Here is a 23,230-nt window from a genome sequence, read left to right as displayed (position 1 = left end):
GGAAAAAAAGGCTGAGTGGGAAGGATGGAAAGAAAAAGAGCATGAAGAAATTCCAATTTATATGTCCTTCTTCAAAGTGGTGTATCTAATATAAGTATGAAAGACCAAGCTTACAAAATACTTCTTGACCTATAGAATAAAGAAAGAAGCTAGATTCCTGCCTCTAATGTGAGTTCTCTCAGCCTAGTATTATGGCAAAGCCACAAAGCCACAAATCAATAGGATTGTAAACATCTGTGACTTCTCTGGGAAATATATCCTGGGCAGCACGAGGGCTAAGATGTTTGCATAAAAACCCCAAGCCCATTAAAATAATTCAAGTGACAAAAAAATGTAATGGGCTGGGATTTTCTTCACTATTAACAGCTTTTTCCTTATACTCCCATTTCCAAAGAGCAATGAAAAAGATGATTTTCAGTGTACTTTCAGAAAGGTAAGGTAAAAATAATAGTTTTGTGTAAAATGTTTAGGTGACTAACTGCATCTTAAGGTTGAGAGTTGTTTTGCTCCACATGCGGCCACTGCATTGTGCTCATTTGTAACCTTGAGAAGTGCTATTGCAGCATGAAGTTCCTTACACTAGATGGACTTCTACATATTTTCTGCATGTCTGTGTTTCTGTCTGGAAACATCTATCATCTGGTGACAGGGACAGGCTAACACTTTGATAAAGGGAGCAAACTCAAGAGTTTCACTTTCCCAGACAGATAAAGCAGAGACACTACTTTCTATTTTGGACTGAAGCATCTACAGCAAGTGAGCAAAATACTCCAGTTTTCATTTCATGAAAACAAGCAGCTTTTCCCCTCTAGGCCTAAAAACATTTGTCAGAAGCCTAAGTGAAGAAATATGAAAATACTGAGTGTGAATTATATCAGACTGTGAGAGGCAGTCTAGTCTAGTAAGAAGGCTAATGAACAGTGCAGTTAAGGGAAATCCAGTTTTGTTACTGATTTTCTGTGTGACTTTATACTGACTCTTGAAACCCTCTTGGACTTGCTCTAATTTTTCATGTGGCTGACTTAGGATTCATGCTCCACACTGAGTGCTAACTTACCTCAGACACGTAGCAAGCATATTTAATTCATACTGAAGGGAAAAATCCCTAGTGAGAGTCTAGTTATGAACCTGTCTGCAAGGAGGACACTTGGGCATTACCACAGTTATGCATCCCTACAACCATTCCATCCTATTGCCTCGAGCTAGACTCCGCTGGTAGACACTGGGCAGACAAACCAGATGTAATGAACTAACACCTAGGAAGGTACAATTTTCTTCCCAGCACTCTCAGAACCACAAACACTAAGGTGCAGGCTTGCACTGCTACAAGACATTGCCAGATGGTTTTGGGCCTGAAGGACTTGATATCCAAAACCGAGGAAGTTAGCTTGCTCATTCTTATGAAAAGTGTAAGGGAATTCTGCTGCTGTCTGTGAATACTAACGGGTTGGTGTGATGAAAGTAGAACAGACGTTTTCTCAGAGCTGCACAGCTGAAGCACAGCCAATAAATGGATAAAATTCAGCATGGGAAAACCAATTTATTATAAATGAAAAAAAAGCAACCAAGCATCAGTCTGGTCAAACACTGGAATAGTTGCGGGAACTCTAAACTTGGCAAAACACAACTTGACTGGACAAGGTCCTGAGCAACCTATTCCAACTGGACTTGTTCTGAGCAGGAGCTTAGACTAGCTAACATTTGGATACCCTTGGCTACATGATTTTATAATTCTATAATGCATCTTAAAAGCTATACCAGACAGAATACTGTTTGGCCTTCTATTGGCAGTACAGATGCAGCCCTTAGTTAGAGAATCTATTCCAGAAACATCATGCACTATCATTTTCCCTTGATTCGAGTCCCTTCTGCATAGTTCAACTTTCAACCATCAGCAAATTTATCATATAGTTTTATATATTCAAAATATTCGTGTATTTCTTTGTATTTGTATGTGGTCTTCTCAACAACTGAAAGTGATGATTTTGAAGTCCAGCTTCCAGAGTTAATGAATGCTCAGAAATTCTCAGTAAGGTAGATGAAGTGGATCACAACAAACATCCTGATCAGAGAGAGAGACTGTGTACCCGAGATAATACTCTCAGCTTCTACTCTGGGCATCCATCTGACTCTGCTTCGGAGTTTCCTGTTCCCCCTGAAAGGATGCTGCAGCTGTCTGGGTAGCAGTAAAAGAAACAACAGAGCTTTTAGTACAGTATTCAGTAACCTGAAATTGGTGTCATTTCACCCTAACCTGTCAGAGTGGATGAGGCAGTTTGCACATTATGAGAACAAAGGAGATATCCCTTCAGTGAGGACAGGAAATTCTGATAAGACTGTTAGAACTGTTTCAAGCTAAACTCTTCATTTTTCTGTTGGAATCTGAGACTGTATCGAACGGCTCTTAAGTAATAATTCCAGCTCCAGATGAATGTTTCAAGGTATCATTAAGTAGAGCACTTGAGAATAAATTGTGCTTTTCATTGTAATGGGATGTGCTCTCGTGTCTTTTTTTACTTTGGCCCTCCTTACTTTCTCCTCAAAGTTAACAAAGGCAGAAAGTCCATGCTTCTGTACAATTCCCACTACTGCAACTCCCATAGGACAAGGCAGTGCAAGCTGGGTTTATACTGTAAACATCTCACAGAAGAGCTACATCAGGTTTGCAGTCTGGGAGCTGCAGGAATAGTTTCCCAAGCAGCTGCACAGTGCAGGGAGCTTGGAGGTTCCAGGCAGGGATAAAGGGCTGCACAGGACAATGGCCCCGTGTGGCTGCACGCAGTGCTCGGGCTCTGCTGTACCTCAGGACTCCCAGCTCCCATGTACTGCCGAGGTAGAAAAGCAGCTCTCAGTGAGATGCTAACTTTGCCTTACATTACTTTTACAAGAAGGTTTCCCTCTGATTTTCTCAAAGCAATAAACTTCTCTTCCAAAACCACTTCCTGTTTCAGGTGCTTATAGTCAAATAACACTGAGCATGTATTTACTACTCCTTACTCTGATTTCTAATTGACTTGGTTAGTGTTGATACAGACCTTGTCTAAACTTTGATTAATACTTTTCTTTTTCCAGGCTAGTGAGGAAGAACCAAAACTTTCAATTATCAGAGTGAATATTTACATCTTCTAGTCAAACTCTGCCAAAATATTTTTTAATAAATCACTATCCTTGTAACCATTCCTGCTAAATAAAAGATAAAAGCCCCTTGCCAAGGAATATTACATGGGGCAGGAAGAATATCACATGGGGCAGGAACCTAGCTGCAACACAAATTCTCTGTTTTGATTAGCTCCAAGTTTGGGATCCTCAGCTATACATGACACAGAAGATGAACATCTTCATTAACCTTCTTGCATGAAGTACAGACAGGTATAATTCTACTCAGCACCCATTCAGACAGAGAAAAAACACTAATTTCAAGATGAATACAGGATCACAGGAAGGTCAACTGTGGAATAAGTTATCCAGCAAACTACATTTTACAGAAATGTCTCTCACAGACTGCCACTTCCCAGTACTCATAGTTGTCAACTGTATCTTTTGCACAGAATGTAATCCATTGTTCCCCCTTTTCATGGTGAGAGAAGTTTGTAAGAAAAATCACCGCTTGGATAAGTATCTTATTCATGACATTTACTTTACCTTTGAATGGAAGTATCTTCATTGACATGAACACATAAAAAGAAGTTTTTCTTAGCCTTTAAGACAATCCCACTTCCTTTTGAATTTTAAGATGGAATAAAAATATTTTTGAGAATGTTCTTGATTACGTAAGACCTTAAATGAAGATATGAACACATCTCATCTGTGGTACATTAACATTCACAAAAATTTTGCAAAAATTTGAGACATGTGGTCCTGATGTGTTTACTTATTACAATTTTTGAATCGGCAGCATTTACTCTGGCTTCGGTGGAGTTAACACAAAAATTTGGAAAAACAAAATTAAAATCAGTTACATTATTATTAAATATAGCATTCTGGATAATAGTTTTGCATACAAAATTTGCAGAAAATTTTACACTGAATATAAAGAATTTTTAATTTACAGAGGTTTATTGTATCAAATAGATTTCAACAAAAGTTAAGAACTTCCTTACCAATGCTTGAATAATTAAACTTTAAAAAATACTCTTTTCTTTATAAATGAATAGTGATAGGACTCTGTCTATGACAGTATCAACTTGAAACTGGTTTTGTCAAATGGAAAAACTGCAAACTCTACATGGAATTTGGCCTTGTAATATTGTTCTCACTCCATTAAAAACATTAAAAACATTACTTAGGGAAAGCTCTTCAAAGATGCAGGACATAATCTTGGATCTGAAGCCTGCTAAAGATAGTGGGAAATGTTCTATTGGCACAGTTGCCCAGGGATGCTGTGGATGCCCCATCCCTGGAGATATTTAAGGCCAGGTTGGATGCTGTTGAGTAACCTGGTCTAGTGGAAGGTGCCCCTGCCCATGGGAGAGGGGTTGGAACTAGATGATTTTTAAAGTCCATTCCAACCCAAACCTTTCTGTGATTCTATGATTCTATCACTTAAAAATATTTCAGATTAGGTCTCAGTAAAAAAGAAAAAAAAAAATTAGAACCATTAAAGGACTTTTTCTGTGAATGGGAATATTGAGGAATAAACCTTAATTGGTTTAAAAAAGTAAAGAAAAAAATTCTTAATGATTTTATTCCTTTGGATTCTTCACACTCAAGCCACAAAAGTTGTATTTGGTGTTATTCAAAAGCAAGGCTCTTGTCTCTCCTTCATGATACCTATACTTATAGAAAATACTTACGCTTTCCTGACAGATGTTGCTTGACTAGTGCATCAGAGGAAAACAAACCACCTACAATGGTTCCTGGAGAAGCCTTGAGGAGAAACCCATGAGCTATCATTTTTAAAAATTATTCAGTTATTTTCATATTAATTTTTATGATTCCCCTGAAGATTTTTCCTCTAATTTTTTTACAACTCTTATTCATCAGGAACAAAACATTTTTCTCTGCTGTGTCTAGCATAACCAACATTAACAGCTTTTAAATTAAAACTTATTTGTGAAATGGTCAGCAGTTACTGAGTTCGCTCCTCATTAAAGAATAACTCTAGGATTTAAAAGAAAAAAATACAGATTTTTTAAAGAAATAATTAAGATTTTTTTTATTCTTTACCTATTGTCTGACATCATGTCTGATTCATTACTGAAATAGGGATTCCAGTCATAGAGTCAAAAACTAACGTTTTTTACCTATTAAACTCTGAATTCAGCATTCAATAGATTGCCTTTAAAGCAGGGTCATTTTATTTCTTTTAGCTATCATCAGTTTCTACAAGGAAACAAAAAACCCCTTAAGCTCCTACTTTTACTGGTAAAAGCAGTAAGTTGTGATTTTGTAATTCTTCTTTAGAATACTTTTGGTGTGCGCCATGTATTGAAGAAAAGTGCCACACTGGCCTAGAAAAAAATAGTTTTCTACCTGTAAAAAAGAAAAGAAAGTCTATAACTTGGTTTTCTTACAAACTGCATCTGTATGTTTTGATTCTTTTCCTATTTAATACAGAAGAAAAATACTTGGGCATGTAATCTCTTCTGAATAAATTATAGTTCTTTTAACTGATCATATGCCTTCATAATGACATTCCCATTAATTTGCAGTCTGAAAATTTGGAAACTAGGTTCTGTTCATCTCGGTGTACTGTTAACTCTGAAGCCTGAAGAATAAATTAAATATCACTTTAAATATCACTCTGACTGACTACTTTACAGCTCATTATTTGAATGAAACTATGTCAATCTTTTAACTCTGGAAACTACATCTTAAATATAATTTATTCAGGTTCATTTTTTTAAGGATCTGTCTCTTTCCCTTTTGTTTTCCACAGTCAAAAAATAATACCTAATGATAGTAGTGTACTTATACTTTAATCCTCTGCCTCCTTATTACAGAAAACATGTACTGCTGAAGCTGAGAACAGTGCAAGCACAGTCAAGCATACAAAAATAATCAATGATGGCCAGTGGTAAAGTACTCCTCAAAATTTAAGGTTGTTTCACACAACTGAGGCCATGCTGAAAGAGCATAGTGTTGTTATCTGTGGAAGGAGAGAAATCAACAGACTTTGAAGCAGAGGAAATTCTGTGTGTGTTAGGGTAGAAAAGCAGTTTTTACATGCAGATGAGCAAATGTAAATTCCACTTACTGGGAATACAAAAATATTGTAAAAGAAGATTATGATGAGGTGTTTATGAGGGATATGGGATATTTTAGAGATTTAAAACATTGATATAGATACTATAGTGCTGCAAAAAATGTGTGCCACATAAAGTCCCAATAGCACTGAGATAAAAGTAAAGGGATGAATTTAACTGCATGGCAAAATCAGATGTTACTGTGCAGATACAGACACCACATAATCAAGTTAGCAACTGGCCATTTTAAGAAACCAAATAATGCAAGAAATTCTGTAACTTCAAAAAATTTAAATAAGGCAATCAAACATGAATGCTAACCCAAGAGAGTAGCTGAGGGCATCTGCCCAGATCATCACTGTTGTATCTTAGCGTAACTCTTCCAAAGGCAGCAGAGCTATGCTAATTTACACCAACCGAGGATCTGGACAATCATGTTTAGGACTTAAAGTGACAAAATTACTTTTATTTTGAGGTGTATATTAAAGGGTTTTGGCAAGTCTGACCAAACACAGAAAGCGCAAAACACTGCATTTTTAACTCCCCTTTTAGCAACTGTATAGTTTATGCAACTTCCCATAGGGATCACCTCAGCACTTGGGATATACCACAGCATCATGTTGCAGATCTTTGCAGATCTGGATGGAATGAGCAATTGGTTATGATCTGTTGACTTGAAGCAAAAATGATCAACACCACAATGGGAGTCTGCACAATTATCAAATTGTGCCAAAGAAAAGACCCTTGAATTGATTACAAGCAAAATGCCAGGCTGAATGAGATTAATTATGTAGGACAAGTTCAATGACAAAGAAGTATGACCAAACCCAAGGAAGACAGAGGCAACTGTACAAATGGAAAAACTCCAAGACAAGAAGGCCTTAGAGAGATTCATTGGGCATATTAACACAGCTAAACAAATTCATTTATAATTAATCACAATTAAGTGCTCCTCAGAATAGTTGCTTAGAAACTGCACAGTATGCCACTAGAATGACCAACAAGAGAAAAGTTTTGAAAATAAAAATAAACCATCAAACAAACATTCACACTGAAATATTTGGTGATTAGTGAAGAGCTAGGAACTAAGGAATGTATCTTCAGAACTGCCTAAGTTGGTATTGCAGACACTGAATTCCAATTTCAAAGTTAGGCATATAGAAGGTGCAGGGATGTGGTTGCCCACCCTTCTTCTAAAAAAGAAGACTCTTTAGGTCATACTGGTTGCTTTGAAAGAATTACTCTAATTCAGTGATTGTTCATCTGAATTGAGACTATTTTGGTAATAACTGAGTGGCAAATGGTTTTAAATACTGACTCAAATCCAAACAGTAAAAAAATACAAGCTACTGTTATCTTTTGTTTTGAATAATTAAGCACATAAAGAAATAGGCCATGAACTGTTTGGCTGTTGTAGATACCACTATGCAAAGGAAGCCTCTCATTTCAGAGCATTTCATAGTATTGACAACTTACTAAGGCACTGATTCTGCAAGGTGCTTCATGCAAACAATTTTGTGCCTGCATGGAACATTTCACAGCATCAGAGATACTGAAATGCAGATGGCTTTTAAGGAGCTTTTTAGAGAGTACATGCTTTTAAGACTACCTCTGAGTAATGAAAACAATGATGAAGGGTCTTATGTAAACAAAACCCAAGTGTTTTCCATTTCTGAGACAAAAGTTGACAAACTTAAGCGAGAAAAATGGAATGACTCAACCTTACCAGAGTCTGAATGAGTTATTCTAACAGAGAAAAAGCCCAGCCACTTCCATATGTAAAACTTATTGCGACTACAGAGATGAGGTTGCTGCAGATGATGGGTTTCTATACAAAGGACATTATCATAACACCACACAACATGAGGTTGGAAATGCTAGGTATAACCTACAGTGCCCATTTGAGTATTGAGAAGTGCAGGAACAGAGCCCAAGGTGTTCTGTTCTGGCCAGGCATGCATGCTGCCATCAAAGATAAGGTATCCAAGTGGAAATCTGCAATAAATACAGGAAACAAAAATGCAAAAAAAACCCACTGAAACCACATAAGACTCCTAATTTCACTTGGCCCAAGGATTGTTGAGCAAAATGGGAAAGATTATTCCTTATAGGTGAACAAATAATTGGGGATCTATGTTCCTTGGTTTTGTTTTTAATAATTTAAATTAGACTAGCACACTAACTTGCAATTTAAGAACACATAAAAAACTACAGTTTGTTCAGTTTTTTTAACCACAACATTACAGATAAATTAATAAAACACTATCATTTACAAATGGCTCACTCAAGCACTTTTTAGCATTTCTCCAAATACATCACATCTGGTCCTTGCAATCACATTTCCTATACAAAAGTTAGCTAAAGCATCGAGGAATTTCAAAAAGTGTCTGCAGAGTTAAAGGATACATACTTAGCATCAAAAGATTATTTCAACTTAACACAAGATTACTTACTAGGTTTAACAACCTTAGTATTCAAGAAAAACTGTAATGACAATTTCTATAACGTTTCCATGTAGGAAAAAAAAAAGACATAAACAACAGGATTAAAAAGGTGATAATAGGAATGGAAATTATTATTTCTATTGTAGCAAAGAGTAATTTTTTAAGATAAAAGTGAGTGAAAACTATATAATGGGTCTCAGTATTGCTGCATTCTTAAAGGAGGACAGATGTAATCTCAATAGGAAAAGTGGGAAAGGGAAAGGTGGGAAAGGGAAGGCAAGGCAAGGGATTTCATCTTTTCAGATGAAATAACAAATGCATATCCAGGAACTGAACATCAGAAACACCTCAAGTGGAAAACACAGGATGTAGGCGGAGAATTCACTCCAGCAGGTAAACAGAATTCTGTAGGAATAACTGGCTTCAGTACACAAAGTGAGTGTGTTTTGGGAGAGCTATCAAGGTTTAAAATAGTACAGGCATTGGTCAATGTCCAAGAATAATGTGGTTACCTATCTAAAGAGGGAAATGATCCCGTGGTGTTTTACTAATATATCCTAATAATTATTTTTGTCTCTGCATTTTAAATTTATATTTGAAAAGGCCTATTTTTTTACCAGATGCCTACAGCAAGGAGGAAAATACTACTCTTTTCCAGTAATATTTTATTTTTTTATTCATCAGAATAAAAACAACAGAAGTTTCTCCATTTCTGGGAGGATGCCTCCTCTTCTCAGTTCTTGCTGAGCAAGTAGCAGTAAAATCACATCAGTAGAAATAAATAAGAGATAATATAGTAATATAGAAGATATATCTACTTTCCCTAGAAGTATGAGGTAAGGATAGCTTTCTGTCACAAAAACCCTGTACTGCATGGAATTGTTTTTCAAGAAGAATCATGGCTAACAGGGAGAGCTTCAGAGAAGCTCACTTTTCTATGTAAACACTGCCAGGGTGACACTTCTGGGAACAGAGAGAGGAGTGAAAGGAAGTTACGAGAAAGAGTAGAAGATCACCAAGAATATGGAAATCACCGTGGCAGAATGACAGGGGAAAAAAAGATGGAGGAACAGAAATTCCAACTCTTACTTTATTGGGGAGAACATGCAAAAATAGACTGAGCTCATCACTTAGACTTAAGAAGAGATGTGGGAAACAAAAGCTCTCAGGCTTCATTATAGTGAGGGAAAGGAGGCTGCACTCCTCCCTCCATAGGGAATACCAAAAGACATCCACCACAGAAAACAAGAAAATCCACACAGATGCTTTGGAACTGAAAGACTGGGCATACTGCAACAGTATCAGGAGGTATCCAAACTTGAAGACACCTGGTTGAACTGCAATTCTTCCCAAGAATCAGATTCTTCAGAATAGGCAATAGCAGGCAGAAAACTGACCCAAGACAAGGGTAGATGTTGAGGATGGGATATTTAGTTCCACAGCAGACCAAGCTAACACTTAGTTACCTATATACATTGAGTATATACGTATATGTGTGTATATATATATCAATGACCTTGGAAAAACTGTGGTTATCTTTACATCAAAGTAGCACGAAGGAGAAATAAGTTTGTGACTTTCTGGGACTCTCTGATAATTGTGTTTTTAGGTTCCCACACTGACAGGACACAAAGTAGAAATTCTCACAGTTGGTCAGCTGTGTTTTAATTGGGATTGATTTACTGATGAACAAAATGTGTCCTTTTAAAACAAAAATTAATTCTAGCTTTGGATTGTTTAGGCTTTTTTTACTTGTTTTGAATAAGATTTAAAGTGCTTGAAAATGTTGTTTTTTAACAGTATTTATAATTCCACAATGGTATTAGAGGTTAGAAGTAATCGTAACTGTTAGAAAAACCTGCTATGATAAAGACTGAATAAAGAAAACTGATAAGAAAAGGCTCCTTGGTAAGATCACACTGAATTTAATTTACGAATACTTTAATATTGGTAGATGTCACCGGGTGGGCTGTTAACTGCTTTCCCATCATAGTTAACTTTACTCATCAATAGAGTGTTCCTAGGTCCTTTAAAAATTAGTTGCTTTTCACAAGTACTATAACCAAAATATTAATACTGGAAAAGTTTGGTTCCCTGCCAGATATTGATTTCTCCAGACAGCTTTAAGGCTGTCCTGCCAACCCCCCCCATTTTTTTTTTTTTTTTTTTAATCAGCATAAGTAACTGAGAATTAAAGCAGAATATATTGAGAGCTGTAACTGCTTTAGTCTGTTGAAAAACTATGCTCAATACAAAAGCTCTCACTTTTCTATTTGAGCTTTGGGCGAAAATGAAAAATTGTGTAATCTGCATGGTAAACCTGAGAAAGAACCCTTACAGATGAGAAGCATGGGTGGTAAGGAATAATTATGCTGACTGACCCTGGAACAATTTAACTGAAAGTTGCAACGTAATTATTCTGAGAGACAGGAAATGGGAACACTGGAATCTTGGAGCCACAATTTCGAAAGGCAATACAATAAGCATGATTGTTAAGCAAAATATTTCTCTAACGTTGTAGGATTCTTATATTATTTTGATTGTGAATATTATATGAATTATGTTATTAATGAATATTATTTTAAGTGTCTGCTATTTTGTATTTTAGTTGGGATACAAAAAAAAAAAATCTGTGTTAGCAGAATTCCAGTTAGGAAGCTACCTTATAAATTATTTGTATGTGTTGTAAAATACACACAAAGAGGTAATGTATCAGTAAAATGTGATATTTGATTTGATGGTAAAGCCATAAAAGTATTAAATCCTTCCAAATTATGCAGTCCAGAAACATGATTCCTATGCTGCTCTATCAGTTTTTCTACTACACTATCAATTGTTCTCTGTACCCTGTACATTAAACAAGTATTTGCAAAGAATTTTACAAAGGTTGAAGTCTTTAGGGAAGAATGGAAAAAACTACATTGAAAACCAGAACAAGGAATAAAAGATGAAGAAGAGATGAGAACAGTACAGACTGGTAGGGAAAATACAGAAGGGATCTTAGCTTGGGCTATAGGTAAAAAATGTGTATACATTTCCATTTACAGCCTGGGGCAGGAGCCAAGGTTACTGATTCTCACTACTCTTCTGCTGTCAGCAAATACGTGTGAAACATCCCAGCTATGTTCCCCATCTCCTCCTGGTGCCAGTCCATGCAGATCACTAAAGCTTCTACTGCTGTTGCTACGACAGCAGCCCAGGCAATAGAGCAGACACCAAAATGCCCCATGGTGGCTGGTGGCCTGACAGATGGCCAGTAGTATCCCATATTATGGAATTTCTGCTTCTTTTCAGCTTCTGCTTCCTCATTTTAGAAACAAGCAAATTGTACTCCCAGACCTCACACACAATGTAAATGAAGTATTTCACAGTGCAATAATTTCAAAATCAAATCCTCTTATGTAGCTTTGGTTTAGCTGCTTTGTGCATGCACGTTACATTTACATGATCACATCTTCTTCCATCTTAAGCAGAGAACAAGAGCATAAATCAGAGCTGTGTAAAGGATGCTGCCATCCATAGGACTCCTACTTCCCTGCTTTCAAATGTATGTGGGAAATGCTAAGATGCTTTATTTCTGTCTCTGTACCAACTTCACAGGATGTAGAGACAGAGGACAATAAAAATATAAATGTGATGAAGGCAGGAGATGGGCTGATCAGACAAGGGATCTTGAGACAGGGAACAATGTAGAAAAAAATAATGAAGGAAAACAGGACAGAGTAAATGGGCCAAGTGGAAGCTGGAACTGATTAGAGTTTTGGGATAGGAGAAAGGACAGTATGGCTGCTCTGGAACTGGACTCTCTTGCTTTTTTGGCAGAGTTTATCCCTCTTCACAAAGGGATTACATTACACAGATCTGCTAAATTCCCATAACTCCAAGCAAATTCAAGGGTTTGAACACATACAGTTCTCTACAGTGTGAAGAACTGACAAATTGAGTCCTAAAAGTATCCAAGTGAGCAATCAAAATTATATACCTAAATTTCTGGTTTAAAATGAGGATAATACCAACCCTATTTACTTCAGAGTATAACTGCAGATAAAAAAATTTGTTTTATAACTAAATAACTAAATTTACCAAGAAACACTCAGATGTGATGGTGGTGACAAATGTGTGAGTGAATGAATAGGTGTATCTTCAGAAGGCAGTTTGAGAAAACTGGAGTGAATAACAGACAAGGCCTCGCACGGGATAACAAAGGAAAAGAGAAGAAATTAATTACTTGCTTAAGCAATGATTACTATCTGCCCTGTGCAATGATTTGCTTTGTTATCCTGTGGAAAAATCTATGATCAGAAAACAAAGAATAGTGCAAATACAAAGGAGAATTAAGTAAGCCTGCTTAAAATTCTGTCATTTTGAAACTTAACAGAGTTTTATGTGTTCAACTGGTATAATGATAACTGCTAAATGAATTATAAATTAAATTATTATTAATTAGATAAATTAAATTAATTTATGCTAATGAATAAGTAGTAATAGATTTTAAATCTAAAAAATATTACTTTAACTTAATCTTGCTTTTTGCTTAGGAAAAACTTGACATAAGTAGAGAGAGTGGCATGACATAGAAGCGGGATCTCAAGTTTAGGTGTTTTGGGATATTTTTCTTCCTGGTTTCTTCCAGGTAGCCTTGACTGAAGATGTTTGAGAAAAGGAGAGGAGATGAAGTAATTCAGAAACAGCTTCCTAAGATAAGTAGAAACCTTAAAAAGGGTTTGCTTAAAATATTCACGCTGCCTCAAGAGTCTTGACTGTGTTTTGCTTATGCATTCACATTTCGTCAAACTTCTACCATTTGACCCATCCCAACCAAAAATCCAGGTCCAAATCTGTTTCTATGAGGTGCATATGTTTTTCTCTGCTTATACTTAAATGTTTTCTCTGATCTTATTTACATCCCCTTTTGCATATCACATATTCTTCTGGCAGCATATATCGTCATGACCTAAACTGATAGTTGCAAAACATTATTTTTTACTTTGTGGGAAATCAGCTGTAAATTTTGCATGTATTGTTTACCTCTGGCTAAACTAAATTAAGTAAAACTTGAGACCAATTTTACTCCAGCAGTTTTCTCATGCTTGCTTTCTTGTTTTTCTCATAGTTTACATCAAGAGTTGTTTGGGATTTTTTTAATCAGCGTATGTACTGAATTCAAGAAGCGTACTGTAAAAACAGAATACTGCTAAGCAGTATGGCAGCTTGTGCTATCCATTCATACTTTCCCTACTGAATTTTCCTAATTTCTGGTGAAAATTTTTCCATCTTAACCAAATTACCAGCTCAGGAGCACCGCCTTTTCATAGCACTAATAAATGCTATAGTTCTTCCACACAGAGTTGCAGTAGAGCATATGTGCAGGAAGACAGAGCAAAGCTAAGTCTCATGATTCTCTGACATTCATAGTTCAAAATTGTTACTCCAAAGAAGTGAAAGGAATGGTAAAGAACCCATTTCAAGCAGGGGATAACTAAGTAAACATTAAAAAAAAACATAGTCACATGAGAAAATGCATTAGGCTGGTAGCAATGATACGAACCTGGGGAAAATTATGCAAGTGTTTGGGAAAACCAAATTGTTCTCCCTCCAACTGTGTCTGAGAAATTGCAATGCTTTATTGCTTGTGTAATCAGAAGTGTTTCATCAGTCTAATTGTATAGGAATTTTCTGTTCTAACTAGCAAACTCAAAGTTCAGAAAAAAAATTGAAAAGGAATTCAAACATTAAGATGAAATTCCAGAAGTTCTGTCTTTTGTCCATCCCTGTCACTTAACAGACACACAAAAGGACATACTAGGTCAACAGACTTATGTAGAGCCCCCCTGTATGGAATTTCTAGAGATTTCAATACATGTTCCAAGCAGGATCAGCCCCTTCTGCAGCAGCTCTCCAGAAAGCATTTCTAATTTCTGCTACAGCTTTACACAATTTGCAGTCAAATAAATATTTATAAAGAAAATATTTGTTCTTTATATCTTACTTGAGTTCTTGTGAGCTTGTGGCCAGCATACTCCGAATGCTTTTGTCAGCCAAGGGACAGCCAGATAAACTGTAAGACATGGCAGGACATACAAGTATGTTAATCTTCTCATTAACTGAACACTCCCAAACAAACACAACATAAAAATTAAAAAGTAAAAGTTTGTAATGCAGAAAAGCGATGGGGCAAGTGCTGTAATATTGAATTCTGTAATATAGTTAACCCTCTGAATATATTTAGTTATCAATATTACTTCCAAAATTACATACTGTAAATGTTCTTGTTTGTTTGTTTGTTTCTCTATGAACTAGAAAAATATAACAAAAATATTGGAGATTCCTGGGTTAACTACTTAAATGCTTAAGGAATAGTTTGGAAATTTTAGTAATCTATTTAAAAATAAAAGACGTTTATACAACACACAAATTAGCATGCTTTTAAGATCAACATATATTACTCAAAGGGTTAACACATAGTTCAACGTTTTACTTTGACAGCATTGTTGAGGTAAGCTGAAAACAATAAATTGAAAAGACAGAATCCACCATGAAAAAAATGAAGTCACACCTTCTATGTGAGGCGTAATTACCAGTCACATGACCACTCCCATCACACCCTGGTGTTGGACATCTGCCACCAAACAAAAACAAAAACAGCCAAAATAGTAAGTATGTTTAAAAAAAAACTTTTAAAAGTTTCATTGTTTCCAGTTTAGCTGCAATGACTGCAAGGGGTTTTAAGCATCCTAATCGAAAGCTGCAAAATGAACAGGTTTAAATGAAAATGGCGTCTCCATACAATATAGCATCATTAAGAACAAGCAAATACACGTTAGCTTATCACTTTACTTAACTGGCAGTTTGAAACATTTATATGCTGCAAATGTTGCATGCTCATACTGCAAGGCGTATATGTATTCGTTGGTTTAAAAAAAGACAAAGAGAGAAAAAGTTAAAAGGAGATAAATAATTTCACCTCACATTATGCTTACGTTATTAAATCCTTTTTGCTCTCTTTGCATTGAGGGTATTTGGGTTTAGGACTTGGGATTGTGACTTCACCAGGATACCTTCTTTCTTCAAGTGCCTCTTGGAAAGGATCCAAATCTTCCGGCTACAGGCAAATATATACATATTAATTTCAGCTAGAGAAGGTCACAACTTACACAAAATAATGCAAAGCAGAGTCATCAGATGGCATCTCCTTCTTATCCTATTCTGACAGAGAAAATGAATGAAATTATTTTATATTCTTTCACATATTAAACTTTTGAATAATATTTGATTCTTTTGATCAAGACTTCACAATATGAGATATATACAATTTATTTAATTAGAAAAATAAAAAGGAAAAAAATCTAGCTTTTTCTGTAGCTGTCATATTATTTTTCTCTAAAGACTCAGGTCTTTTCCCTAAAGTCACTGCGCAACAGAAGGAAGGCAAAAAAGATGACTAAATGCAGTATCTTATGCATCAAAAAGCCATCTTAAATAGCATTTTTTAAGGATTTAGAACACCTCAAAGAGGAAAGAGAAGCAATCTTAACATCTACATACAGAATCTCAGTATGGGACGAATCTCAATGGCTCTGTCTGGCAAGACAGAATGATATAATTTGTAATTAACTTTAGTGATGCTCAGAAATTCAAACCTATCTATTTCAGGAATGCAGTGGCTGAATGCAGGGATTCAGGGATTCCTGCAGATGGTGCTATAAACAACATAGTAGAAGTAGGGAGCTCTTACTCTGAAAAAACATGCTGCTTTACCTCACATTTCCTTGATAGTGACAGATTTCCTGCCACCTTCAGTGAAATTAACAGCAAAACTGTACCACCAAAGCTAGAACGCATTCAGGCTATCTAGTGAAAATGCCACTTCATTGTATATTTCAAAGATACTGAGAATTGTTTTATGGTTTAATTAAAATTGGCAAGAGATGTGCTAAACACAAATGATTAGCCTAATTTTTAGCTATAAACCAACTAGAAGTCCTCAAACAAATAAATTGAATTGAGTGCAGGATTTTAAGCTGCAGAATGGCTAAGGGTTAAAACCTGACAGAAAAAAAGCAGCATCAATGAACCTTGTCAGCAGACCTCTTCAGTGTCCTGTCTATTCTGTTTTGAAAAGCAATAAAAATTCACTGACATAGTTTCTTTATTTGCCTCTTCTGTTTAAAGGGTTTTGCTGCTGTCTTGGTATTGTAAGTAGAAAAGTAACACTGATTTCTTATATCCCTTCTTTGTATTTTTGAGAAAAAGTATTTCATTAATGCAGGCCCTTATACAGAGCTATCAAGAGCGTAGAAGTAATCTAGAAGATTAGTTGAAATAGTTGTTGAAAGCTTACATTATACTCTGCTGCTTTGTTTAAACTGATTTCTAAGTAATACATGCTTTCAAATAGCACATCATTTATGGTTTTCAAATTCAGGAGAATATCTTGTCTTCAGAGCTGATTATCCCAGTATCACATGGTTCTGTCAACTTGCTTATACAGAGTAACATAATCTGGATATAGCAAAACATCTTTACTGAAGAAAATATTTGTTAACAAGATGATGCTGTTAGAAAACATGATTCACATTCATGGTTCAAATGTTGTCTTATGGAACTTAGTCACAGATCAGATGTGTGCCAGCAGGATATAGTCCTACAGATTAACCAGCAAAGAAGTCCTTTTTGTAGAAAACCACCAGTTTTGTCACATACTAATTTTGCTTCCTATTTCCCTCCAAATTCCAGAAAATTAATGAATTACCAAAATTAGACTGCAACAAGAACTATATAGATGAAAAAGACATACATTAATTTCTTTGGAATCATCTTCATCTATCCTACTTGGCTTCATTTTAGTGTAGTCCACTGGCAAGTCCCAGCAGTCACCCTCATTCAGTTGGTAACACCGGTTGTTCATCACGGCTTGTCGTTGTGGAGACATTGGCTCCAGTGGGGTCAAAATGGTGCAGCAACCATCTCGCTGCCTCTGCTTGTTCATGCTCAGATCCAACGTCCCATTTTCATCGACTTCCATATCAGGATTCTGTCAAAATAAGAAAAATATTGTTAATTCAGCTTCACACTGGCAAACTGCTACCTCTTCTTCAATCTGATTGCCTAGCAGAATGATAAAATGCTTTTCCATTTCTGTATAGATTGTAAGCATTGAGCCCCCTCCTACACATAGCATGATGCTGTTACACAACATTAATGCTGTTAAAGTAGATTTCTTCCTGAATGGCTAATTTGATGTTTGGGGGGAAAGGGGAGAGTCTTCAGTACCCGTCTTGCCACCCAGCACATTGGTGCAAAATCTGATTAATACAAAGGAGAAAGCTCTAAAGGTATTTTCTGGTGATTGCCTTTATGTTCTTCATTTACTCTGTGACAGGTGAAGTAACCTGTGAGGTAACATCTGCATAATTCTTGTTTTCAGTCCTGGCATGCATCTGGGTGATTAGAGAAACAAAAAACAGCTAACATCAAATAATCTTTGTTTCTTTTTTTTCTTTTACGTTAGCAGTCAGTGCTTGAATAGATTATGTCAGAAAATTAAACAGGGAGGTAGGATACCAAAAGAAGTCTTTTTGGAAACCATTTGTCAATGAGGAAATGCATTTAAGTTTCAAAGCTCCTTCCCTGCAGATGAACATGTATTAACAATTCATGTATCTATTCTGATAATAATTTGTTCCAATTTCTGTGACAACTGGTACTGTGAAAAATGGGATGAGTATTGGCTCTTTTGCAGAAACAAACAAGTGTTGACTATTACATTAGATAAGGAGAAATAAGGTATCTTAAAAGGAACACAAAATTTAAAAACTAAGGACAAATAAGATAAAAATGCCCATAGAGAATCCCTCATCTTTCCAAAAATGAGAAATTTGGTTTCAAAATGAATGTGAATCCGACTGACTCCTTGTATGTCTGGTGACTTTCTTTCCTCTTGAGTAACAACAGAGCTGAAGGAAAGCACTGCAAATGCAAATCTCTCTTTCTGAATTACTGGCTTTTGTAAGAGCTTATATCTAATTGCCGCTATCTGGCTAATTTAATTTAGAAAGCATTTGTTTATCTCCTCAGACTCATTCCTTCAGTTGCAATATAGTGACACATTAGGAAAGAGGCCTTTTCTGGCTTAGATGCAGAAGATTTTCAGCATTGTATTCCAACTTCTCCCATCATACTGAATAGAGAAGATCTGCATTTATTTACATGAGAGAAAGAGACTTCCCTCTTGAACAGTATTAAATCAATTAATATAAAAAGCAGCATTTGAAAACAAGGTCCATTCTGGCTTAGAACATGAATATTACTAATACTTACTGCTACAGGTTTAGTTTGTTATGAATGATCATAACATGAGGTGGTTTGCACAGTAAGGGAAAGCAAACCTTTGTCTATAGGAGAAGAACAGAACATGTCTGCCAGCTCAAAATCTCTCTACAAGCAGAATAAAAATGTTTCCCCTGCACTGCATCTGTCTGCTCAGCCATCTAGTGGTCTCCTGTAGGCAACACTGCACTGTTTGCTTGTGCAGGATAAATACTCGTTTTTGAACAGCTATCAGAGCCAAAATTTAAAAGTTAAAAATGAAATCTCCAAAATCTTCAATGAATGTTAATAGTGCACTGTTTTTTCTTAATACAGAAAGCTTAATGACAAAAGCTTTTATTTATCTGTGATGGCCATTTTATAATATACTGAGGATGTAAGAACATACAGAACAGCAGTCACTCTGCAAGAGTGTTATGTGCATTTTAAGTCACCTGTACTGGAGGATTTGTTCATTTCAAATATATTATGCATTGACTTAAGAACTCTAGTATCACAGACAGGCAAGAAATTACAACATACAGCACCACAGATGTCTCTGCACTGAATCTTACAAGCTTAAGTCCCATTTGTGACTTTTAAATGAAAATGCAGAGTTAAATCTTAATCCTTTTGCCAAACGTATGAACCAGACTGCATTTTGCAAAAAAAACCAAAAAACAATACCTAAACAGTAGTGAAATTAGTACCACTTGAGCAATCCAAACATCTTTGATAATTATACTAAGAGACAAATTTAAAAAGGGAGTACATGGTATCGTTATCATTAGTTCATAAAACCATCATGATTTCCTGTGATACTTGTGAGCAATTTGTATCTTTCTTTTGGTATTTTTCCTCCCTGCTATAGCAGAGCCACCAGATTATGTTAATTTTGAGGGGAAAAAAATGGCAAGATGTACTAAAGCTTTTCCCTCAATCAGGGCCACAGAGGAAGTACAGTTAAGAGAAATCTTCATATATGAACAGATTTACTAATTTTTACCCTTGCACAGAGATCCTGAGGCTTAGTGGAGAGGTTCTGAGGCATCTCCCTGCAGCGGGTGGAGAGATTCAGAATAGCAGTAGCAGCCATGTGTGCTGCCTCCATGTCATGAGTATAGTCAAAGCTGCTCTTGCTGCAGGTACTGCTGGCACTGCTGCCTCCACCACAACTCATATTGCTGCTGCTGCTAGGGGCATAACTGCTTGTTGTGCTGCTGGTTGGACTTGAATTCTTACAGTAGCGTTTAGCTGTGGGAAGAAATATGACAAGGATGACTGAAAAGAAGGAGCATTCTGCATAAGTGAAGAGGAAAACAAACTGCTGGAGGTGAAATTTATAATGAGGAACAGTAACCAATGCCAAAAAAAAAAGCTCGCAATAAGAATGATGGCTGTATTTCTTGATTTCTGTCTGTGAATTTTATATGCTACATGTGTGAGACCGTATGAAACAACCTCCTGTAAAAATCTGCATGACATGATCATGAATTGTTCTGACAAACAGGCTGGATTTATAAAACAATAAAAACACAGAAACACTGCTTTAACCCCACATATATAGTCAGACAGAAGGTACAATCTGCTCAGCTCATTCATTTTTATTAATGACAGGCAATGTAACACTATGGGACCTTTTCTTATTTACATGAGGAACTGTTAGTTTAAGGCCTAGAACTCCCCAGAGTTATTTGAGATCAAATCCACTTCAAGGCTGATGAGCTTGGCCTCTGGGCCACAGCACCACCCATATTTCCTGAAACACCTCATGCTTCCTAAAAGCTTTATTTCCTCCTACACCACAGGCAAATATGGCACTGGCCATCCCAAAGACAGGAGCGCAATAGGAGAAAAAAGGTGGTTGTCATGTGTTAGTTTTACCATGACTTGGACAAAAGCAGAAGCAATAGCTGTTTAAATGGCAACAACAGGTACAAGTGAAAAATCCTCCCCTTCCCCTTCAAACAACCTGAGCACCTACAACTCTTCATAAAACTGGTAAGAAGCAGAGCCACCCCTCCCTGCTCCCACTGCAGGCAATGATGCCCAGCTGTGCTCTGACTGACACAAGCCACAGGTGGTCACAGAAGAGCCAAAGCACTGACAGTGCTCGTGTCCAGCCTATCTAAACATAAGGCAGCACTGCTGCTGCTTTTAAGTAATGCTCCTTGCAGCCAAAGGTATTACAGCAGTAAGGGCAAGCAGCCCTATTAGCCCACTTATTTCCCCAACCCTCTTCCCAGATGAGCTGTTTTAAGAGTGTTTATAAAAATGCAAGAAAGTGTGAGCTTGTCTCCAAAATGTAGAAGTTTATGTATTTTCAGAAAAAAAAATAAAAGTCAAGGTCAGAGGATACATCCATGCATATTACAGCAACTACTTCCCCTTAAGATGGAAATGTATACTGCAGAGATCATACCTTATAGCACAGTGTAACAATAACCAACTAGCATGCTGATTAGAGAGCTATACAAAAAAGGTCAGGCCCTAGACAGAGCTCTTCCGTGATGGGCTCTATTTAAATGCTAGGTTCTTCACTTGTATTTGTCTGAACAGACATACATATAATAATCTGCTCCCATGAGCACAGCCCATTTGTGAACCATGGGCTGTTCTGGTAGGCAGACAGGGTTCAAAAGAAGAATCTGAAAGCAAAATGTCTCTGCTAGAGCTTATGTCATCTTCCTTTCTCTAAAGAACTGAAAAAATCATGGCATTATTTTTACTGCAAAGAAAATAGTGTTTTACTTAAATCATAACAGATGGAGTTTTCTCAGGAAAGCCACATAATGCACAGGGTGTGATTTTTTTTAAGTGAAGTGAATGCTAAACATTCATCACATTTTTTTTGTTTTGAACACATAGTAGCACTACACTAGCAGGCTATCCACTAATAATTTGTGAACTGTTCCTCAAGAGTTTCATTATTTATATAGTAGTCAGTGGTGGTTGTTAAAATTCAGCATTTACCTATTGTTACTTTGTTACAGTATTGAAGACACACAAGAATTTTCCTATAGTTAAGGAAGCAAATAATTGAATAATTTAGTTTTTACTGTGTTATGCTAATACAGCAAGCACTCTGTACCACTGAACTTGCCAAATTAGAACTATCTTTCAAAAATCATAGGAACAAATAAGACTTTTGTCATTTTCAAAAAAATGTTAGTTTTGTTATAGCAGGTCACATTTAGACAGACATAAGAGGCATATTACATGTGAAATTATATATATATATATATGAGAATGTGTGTTAAAGAGAGGGAGGGAAAGATGCAGCTTTTATACATAGGACTAACCATCAGAAACTCATGCAGGCTCTGATATGGACTCCTCTGTGGCCTTGGTCAAACTACATTATCCCTTGAATTCATTTTCTCTATAAACAGAAAGTTGCTTCTAAAATTTAGTGGTGTTGTGATTCACTGGCAAAACACTTTGAAGATGTAAAGTGCTATAAGCATGCTACACAATTATTAGCTTTCAGGTTACCAATAATTTAGGCAAAACTTACTTGGAGAGAAATGGCCATGGTTATCTTAACTTTACTGCAGCTGTACATTTGAAGATGAGTCACATAACCCAGACTGTTCATTTCACATTAGCTTTTCAGAGAAACAAAGATCATCGATTTATAAGGAATAAAATCAATCTGTTCACTAATGAAGGGAAAGCTGCATTGCTTCAATACCAGACAATTCTGCTCGATACAATGCCCCCCCGTAGCACCAGGTTTACGAAGCTCTGCAGTCCATCTATGCTCTGCAATCCAGAGTGAAACCAAACATGAAGAACATCTTCCCATTTAAAAACAGACACAGGTCTAACTTGCTGCATACCCAAACTGGGCTTCCATCTGATTATGCCTGGGGGCTGATTACAAAGAACCTCTCAAAGTCTAAAGGTTTCTCTTACTATTTAACAATGGGGGAGTGAGAGAGATCCCAAACATGAAAAAGACAAAAGGAAGGTATTTGAACTGCAATTCAGTTCTGCCCAGGCACCTTCATCCCCAATATGGTCTAAATACTGAATATTTTAGTAAATTAATTACAGTTTCTACACTTTTTCTGACTTGTACAATAGAAGATTCATCTCACCTAATTTCAGGTACCTGACCTAGTCATTATAGGCTTCCTATACAGGCAGTGGAAGAAAATAGGAACTTTCAGGCCATGATTCACCTGACCAGTTTTAAACAAGCACTTAAGGAAAAGATGAACTAAATCAGAGAAGCATCTACCCTTCTTGAATCTGAAAGGGATGCCAAACTCAGCTGTCGGTGCTAAC

General features: G+C 36.4%; 1 protein-coding gene across 20 annotated transcripts in view; it reads right to left on the bottom strand.

Annotated features, from left to right (window-relative positions):
• The window catches only part of MYT1L (myelin transcription factor 1 like), a 307,215-nt gene that overhangs the window by 42,467 nt on the left and 241,518 nt on the right, over positions 1-23,230 (bottom strand). For 13 of the 20 annotated variants that reach the window (XM_038132858.1, XM_038132859.1, XM_038132860.1 and 10 more), the window contains 5 exons: positions 19,944-20,191; positions 17,427-17,663; positions 15,610-15,731; positions 15,186-15,248; positions 14,619-14,687 (listed from right to left, as the gene is read on the bottom strand). In XM_038132858.1, coding sequence (XP_037988786.1) covers positions 14,619-14,687; positions 15,186-15,248; positions 15,610-15,731; positions 17,427-17,663; positions 19,944-20,191 — 739 coding nt within the window. The remainder of the gene's footprint in view (positions 1-14,618; positions 14,688-15,185; positions 15,249-15,609; positions 15,732-17,426; positions 17,664-19,943; positions 20,192-23,230) is intronic. The other 7 variants (XM_038132877.1, XM_038132874.1, XM_038132867.1 and 4 more) reach the window with 1 other exon arrangement.

The sequence above is a fragment of the Motacilla alba genome, chromosome 3, assembly GCF_015832195.1.
Source record: "Motacilla alba alba isolate MOTALB_02 chromosome 3, Motacilla_alba_V1.0_pri, whole genome shotgun sequence".
NCBI classification, from domain to species: domain Eukaryota; kingdom Metazoa; phylum Chordata; class Aves; order Passeriformes; family Motacillidae; genus Motacilla; species Motacilla alba.
This window is presented reverse-complemented; position numbering and strand designations above follow the sequence as displayed.